Source organism: Salvelinus alpinus, chromosome 36 (genome assembly GCF_045679555.1).
Source record: "Salvelinus alpinus chromosome 36, SLU_Salpinus.1, whole genome shotgun sequence".
Classification (NCBI taxonomy): Eukaryota; Metazoa; Chordata; class Actinopteri; order Salmoniformes; family Salmonidae; genus Salvelinus; species Salvelinus alpinus.
This window is the reverse complement of record NC_092121.1, coordinates 12,388,451-12,395,870: the sequence shown is the minus strand read 5'-3', so window position 1 is coordinate 12,395,870 and position 7,420 is coordinate 12,388,451. Positions and strand designations below refer to the sequence as shown.

The window sequence follows — 7,420 nt, the reverse complement described above, 5'->3', positions numbered from 1 at the left end:
TGAACTGCAGTCAGGTCAAGACCCTGGTGAGTACGAGCATGCAGATGAGCTTCCTTGAGACCGTTTTGGACAGTTTGTGCAGAACTTCTTCTGTTGTGCAAACCCATAGTTTCATAGGGTTGTCCGGGTGGCTGGTCTCAGACGATCCCACATGTGAAGAAGCCAGATGTGGAGGTCCTGTGCTGACGTGGTTGCACGTGGTCTGCGGTTGTGAGGCTAGTTGGACGTATTGCTAAATTCTCTAAAACAACTTTGGAGGCTGCTTAGGGCAGAGAAATTAACATTAAATTCTCTGGCAACAGCTCTGGTGGACATTCCTGCATTCAGCATGCTAATTGCATGCTCCCTCAAAACTTGAGACATCTGTGGCATTGTGTTGTGTGACAAAATTGCACATTTTAGAGTGGCCTTTTAATGTCCCCAGCACAAGGTGCACCTGTGCAATGATCATACAGTTTAATCAGCTTCTTGATATGCCACACCTGGCAGGTGGATGGATTATATTGGCAAAGGAGAAAAACTCACTAACAGGATGTAAACACATTTGTGCATAAAATTTGAGAAAAAAGCTTTTTGTACGTTTAGAACATTTCTGGGATCTTTTATTTCAGCTCATGAAACATGGGACCAACACTTTACATGTTGTGTTTATATTTGTGTTCAGTATATATATATATATACAGTGGGGCAAAAAAGTATTTAGTCAGCCACCAATTGTGCAAGTTCTCCCACTTAAAAAGATGAGAGAGGCCTGTAATTTTCATCATAGGTACACTTCAACTATGACAGACAAAATGAGGAAAAAAAATCCAGAAAATCACATTGTAGGATTTTTAATGAATTTATTTGCCAATTATGGTGGAAAATAAGTATTTGGTCACCTACAAACAAGCAAGATTTCTGGCTCTCACAGACCTGTAACTTCTTCTTTAAGAGGCTCCTCTGTCCTCCACACGTTACCTGTATTAATGGCACCTGTTTGAACTTGTTATCAGTATAAAAGATACCTGTCCACAACCTCAAACAGTCACACTCCAAACTCCACTATGGCCAAGACCAAAGAGCTGTCAAAGGACACCAGAAACAAAATTGTAGACCTGCACCAGGCTGGGAAGACTGAATCTGCAATAGGTAAGCAGCTTGGTTTGAAGAAATCAACTGTGGGAGCAATTATTAGGAAATGGAAGACATACAAGACCACTGATAATCTCCCTCGATCTGGGGCTCCACGCAAGATCTCACCCCGTGGGGTCAAAATGATCACAAGAACGGTGAGCAAAAATCCCAGAACCACACGGGGGGACCTAGTGAATGACCTGCAGAGAGCTGGGACCAAAGTAACAAAGCCTACCACCAGTAACACACTACGCCGCCAGGGACTCAAATCCTGCAGTGCCAGATGTGTCCCCCTGCTTAAGCCAGTACATGTCCAGGCCCGTCTGAAGTTTGATAGAGAGCATTTGGATGATCCAGAAGGAGATTGGGAGAATGTCAATCAGGTGGACTGTCCCCAGTCCACCTGGCCTTGCTGCTATTCCAGTTTCAGCTGTTCTGCCTGCGGTTATGGAACCGCCACCTGTCCCGGACCTGCTATTTTCAACTCTTGATGATCGGCTATGAAAAGCCAACTGAAAATTATTCATGATTATTATTTGACCATGCTTGTCACTTATGAACATTTTGAACATCTTGGCATAGTTCTGTTATAATCTCCACCCAGCACAGCCAGAAGAGGACTGGCCACCCCTCATAGCCTGGTTCCTCTCTAGGTTTCTTCCTAGGTTTTGGCCTTTCTAGGGAGTTTTTCCTAGCCACCGTGCTTCTACACCTGCATTGCTTGCTGTTTGGGGTTTTAGGCTGGGTGTCTGTACAGCACTTCGAGATATTAGCTGATGTACGAAGGGCTATATAAAATAAAATAAACTTGATATGGTCAGATGAAACCAAAATATAACTTTTTGGTAAAAACTCAACTCGTCGTGTTTGGAGGACAAAGAATGCTGAGTTGCATCCAAAGAACACCATACCTACTGTGAAGCATGGGGGTGGAAACATCATGCTTTGGGGCTGTTTTTCTGCAAAGGGACCAGGACGACTGATCCGTGTAAAGGAAAGAATGAATGGGGCCATGTATCGTGAGATTTTGAGTGAAAACCTCCTTCAATCAGCAAGGGCATTGAAGATGAAACGTGGCTGGGTCTTTCAGCATGACAATGATCCCAAACACACCGCCCGGGCAACGAAGGAGTGGCTTCGTAAGAAGCATTTCAAGGTCCTGGAATGACCTAGCCAGTCTCCAGATCTCAACCCCATAGAAAATCTTTGGAGGGAGTTGAAAGTCCGTGTTTCCCAGCAACAGCCCCAAAACATCACTGCTCTAGAGGAGATCTGCATGGAGGAATGGGCCAAAATACCAGCAACAGTGTGTGAAGACTTACAGAAAACGTTTGACCTCTGTCATTGCCAACAAAGGGTATATAACAAAGTATTGAGATAAACTTTTGTTATTGACCAAATACTTATTTTCCACCATAATTTGCTAATAAATTCATTAAAAATCCTACAATGTGATTTTTTGGATTTTGTTTCTCATTTTGTCTGTCATAGTTGAAGTGTACCTATGATGAAAATTACAGGCCTCTCTCATCTTTTTAAGTGGGAGAACTTGCACAATTGGTGGCTGACTAAATACTTTTTTGCCCCACTGTATATATATATATATATATATATATATATATCTTTAGGCATAGTGGTATTATCATACAGAAACAGTACATGTATGATATTGTGTTTAGACAGACTTCAGCCACCCAAACCATGGACGGTCTCTCTGCTACCGTCCAGCAAGCGGTACCAGAGAATCGGGTCTTGGACCAACAGGCTCAGAGACAGCTTCTACAGTGCCTTCGGAAAGTATTCAGACCCCTTGACTTTTTCCACATTTTGTTACATTATGGCCTTATTCTGAAATGGATTTAATATTTTTTTCTCAGCAATCTACACACAATACCACATAATGACAAAGCGAAAACAGGTTTTTAGACATTTTTGCTAATTTATTACAAATAAAAAACAGAAATACCTTATTTACGTAAGTATTCAGCCCCTTTGCTATGAGACTGAAATTGAACTCAGGTGCATCCTGTTTCCATTGATCATCCTTGAGATGTTTCTACAACTTGATTGTTGTCCATCTGTGGTAAATTCAATTGACTGGACATGATTTGGAAAGGCACACACCTGTCTATATAATGTCCCACAGTTGACAGTGCATGTCAGAGCAAAAACAAAGCCACGAGGTCAAAGGAATTGTCCTTGGAGCTCCGAGAGAGGGTTGTAAAGGTTGTAACGTAACAAAACGTGGAAAAAGTCAAAGGGTCTGAATACTTTCCGAAGGCACTGTATCCCCAAGAATAAGACAGTTGAATAGCTATCCAATGGTTACCCGGACTATCTGCACTGCACTATTTTGCACTCTCACAGGACTTGATCCACACACTCACACTGACACTCTCACACAAAGACACACAAACACACACTTTCACACATGTACACATACACTCAGAAAAAAGGTGCTAGGTAGAAACATATAGAGTTCTTCAGTTTGTCCCCATAGAGTTCTTCAAAGAAACCCGTGCAGGGTTCTACCTAGAACCCTCTATAAACAATTCCACCAACCTTATTAGCCTTTAAAATCAAATGATCTATGATAATACATTACATATCACAAGGCCTTTCTTTTGGGGCCTAGTTATACCCCAACAGTGGTGTTAGGAAACTCCTGGTTACAGGCCACATCAGGCCTGCAAGTCACATTATGCTGGCTTGCAAAGTGATGTGTAATTCCTATTGGAATCAAGCCACTTAGTATATCCAACAAGTGGAATTGTTAAATCACCCACAACCTGCATTCAGAATGACTGTCAGGTTATGGAAGATTGAATACTGAGACTATCTCAATCATCTAAACTGGAACAGCCATCTCAGTTACGGGTGCAATAAATCCAATTACTAACAGATTGTATTATTTCAGAAAACTGTATGTTATTTATCTTTGTGTAGCATGAAATTAATCAACCAATCAATGTACCTGCAAAAACACAGATAATACAGTAAAACAAACTGGGAAATATTATGTATGGTTTTATGTAGAACCCTTCTTGCCTTCCAAAGAATCCTTCTTGTCTTCCAAAGAATCATCAAATAACCCTTTCTTCCCAAAACGGTTCTCAGGATGTTAAAGGTTCTAGGTAGAACCCTTTGCCTTACAAAAGAACCCTTGTCTTCCAAATAGGGTTCTTTAGATCAGAACGGTTCTTGGTAGAACCCTATCCCTCCATAAATAACCCCTTTGTAACCCTTTTTTCTAAGAGTGTACACTCATCATATATGCTGCTGCTACTTAGTTTTTTTTACTCTTATTATTATCTATCCTGATGTCTAGTGACTTTAACCCTGCCTACATGTACAGTGCATTCAGAAATTATTCACACCTACTACACAACACCCCATAATGTCAAAGTGGAATTATGTTTTTATACATTTTTACAAATTAAGAAAAAATGAAAAGCTGAAGTCGCTTCAATATAAATATTCAACCCCTTTGTTATGGCTAGCCTAAATAAGTTCAGGAGTACAAATGTGCTTAACAAGTCACATAATAAGTCGCATGGACTCGGTGTGCTATAATAGTGTTTAACATGATTTTTTAAATGACTACTTCATCTCTGTAACCCACACATACAATTATCTGGGTCCCCCAGTCAAGCAGTGAATTTCAAGCACAGATTCAACCACAAAGGTATTTTCCAATACCTCACAAAGAAGGGCGCCTATTGGTAAATGGGTAAAAAATTAAAAAGCACACATTGAATATCCCTTTGAGCATGGTGAAGTTATTAATTACAATTTTGATAGTGTATTAATACACCCAGTCACTACAAAGATACTGGCGTACTTCCCAACTCAGTTTCCGGAGAGGAAGGAAACCGCTCAGGGAATTCACCATGAGGCCAATGGGGATTTTAAAACAGAGTTTAATGGCTGTGATAGGAGAAAACTGAGGACGTATCAACAATATTGTAGTTACTCCTCAATGCTACCCTAAATTACAGAGTGAAAAGACGGAAGCATGTACAGAATACACATATTCCAAAACATGCATCCTGTTTGCAATAAAGTAATAATGCAAAAAAATGTGGCAAAGAAATTAACTTTTTGTCCTGAATACAAAGCATCACTGACTAACAATCTCCGTATTTTCAAGCATGAAGTTGGCTGCATCATGTTGAGGGTATGGTTGTCATTGGCAAGGACTAAGGAGTTTAAAAAAATTTAAATAAAGGAATAGAGCTAAGCTTTCCAACAGACACTGGGAGACATATTCACCTTTCAGCCGCACAATAACCTAAACACTAGGCCAGTTATACACTGGAGTTGCTTACCAAGACGACATTGAATGTTCATGAGTGTCCTAGTTAAAGTTGACTTAAATTGGCAAAAAAATCTATGGCAAGACTTGAAAATGGCTGTCTAGCAAAGACCAATAACCAGAGCTTGAAGAATTGTAAAAAGAATAAAGTGCAAATATTGTACAATCCAGGTGTGTAAAGCTCTTAGAGTTACCCAGAAAGACTCACATCTGTAATCGCTGCCAAAGGTGATTCTAACATGTATTGACTCAAGGGGTTGAATACTTTGTGTTTTATCTTCCATTTAATTAAAAATAAAAATGAAAATTTTTCTTCCATTTTGACATTAAACTATTTTGTTTAGATCGTTTACAAAAAATTACAATTCAATTCATATAAATCTTACTTTGTCAACGGGTGTGAATATTTTCTGAAGGCACTGTATATACTTACCTCAACTACCTCGTACCCCTGCACATTGATATGGTATATTGGTACTTCCTTTATTTAGCTTCATTATTGTGTTTTATTTCTCTTGTGTCTTTATCTTATTGTTTTACTCTGCATCGGTGGGAAAGAGATTGTTAGTAAGCATCACTGTAGACCTGTTGTTGTATTTGACGCATGTGACAAATACAATTGTATTTGTTTCGTTGCCACAAAACGAGAAGATTTACCCTATTTAATGAGAAATACAATTCCCAGGAGAGAGCGCACACACACACACACATACAGTCATGTACACATGCGCGCACACACACAAACCCACATTGCCTGTAACGCCATACACAGCTCTGAATTGAAAATGAGGATAAATAATTGATAAGGAATGCCTTGTGACTGCTTAAAGAATTTGCAGACAAATCACGTCCCATGCTCTATTCAGTGCTAGACAATATACAATTCTTAAACAGCATATACTATATAGGCCTTATGTAAAGTGATATTTTATCTTAGATAATTCTCTGAAACATGTTAATTGGGCTGCTATCATTGAAATAAACAGAGTGAATGAAATTGTAAACAATTAAACAGAGAAAGGGCAAATGGCCCAAAATGGCTTGAAAAGTTTAGCAAATACAGTATAAAATACTGGATCTACCAAGTCTATGGCTAGGAGTGTTTCCTGACTATGTGGCCTGAACAGGAATATCTCGTGCCCTGGTGTTTTACTGGGATCCAGAGTTTTTCCTGGTTAGGTCACATGGTCAGGAAAAGTTTCTGCATTTGTGACATTTATTCAGTACACCTTTTGCTTGTGACATGTTTATGTAGAAGCTTTCATCACCAGGAGCACCCTCTTATCATATTCAGATTCTTAGCTTGTTGTTAGATCTGATGGTTGTATCTGTGATTACATTTAGCTAATTTCAAGAAGTGTTGGTCCTTTGGAATCTTTGGGTACTCAAGTGAATCTGATGTTGGTGATGATGTCATAAAAGAGGTCCTCATTGTCTCCACTGCAGAGGTCAGTAAATGGCGGAGCCTGCTGAATTTCTATACAGCCCATTTCCATAAGCTCTGTAAAAGAATTACATTTGTGCAGCCTTAAAAGTTACACTTTTCAATCTTTACTTGTCTTACTTTGCAATCTCAAACATATTCAAAAAACAGCCTCTGCTGATAATGTAGTATTTCCACATTCAAATAAAGTCTTGAGAATCAGGATCCCATATTTAGTTTTTATCCTGTTGTATTGTACAGCATGTTCATCTTTTTCCTACTTCAGAAGCCACTGGTTTACTGGAAAGAGAACAAAGAGATGTGGAGGTTAGCATGAACTGCTTGAACTGGAAACACAAAGGCAATGCTTGAGACATAGAACCTACAAAGAACCTGTTCATTTTGAGGGACGAGGCATTTCTCTATAGACATCTCAGAACTATAGAAGACTGAGAAAACATAGTTTATTAGGTACACCCATCTGGTACTGGGTCGGACCCCCCTTTGCCTCCAGAACAGCCTGAATTCCTCAAGGCATGTAAACGTCGCTCAATTGGTATCAAGGG

General features: G+C 39.5%; 1 protein-coding gene across 1 annotated transcript in view; it reads right to left on the bottom strand.

Moving 5' to 3' along the window:
- Positions 1–396: 396 nt before the first annotated feature.
- Positions 397–7,420, bottom strand: part of LOC139565159 (carbonic anhydrase-related protein 10-like) — a 29,009-nt gene continuing 21,985 nt past the window's right edge. Inside the window, exon 9 of the mRNA XM_071385296.1 lies at positions 397–7,154. Within this exon, the coding sequence (XP_071241397.1) occupies positions 7,132–7,154 (23 nt within the window). The 3' untranslated portion in view covers positions 397–7,131. The remainder of the gene's footprint in view (positions 7,155–7,420) is intronic.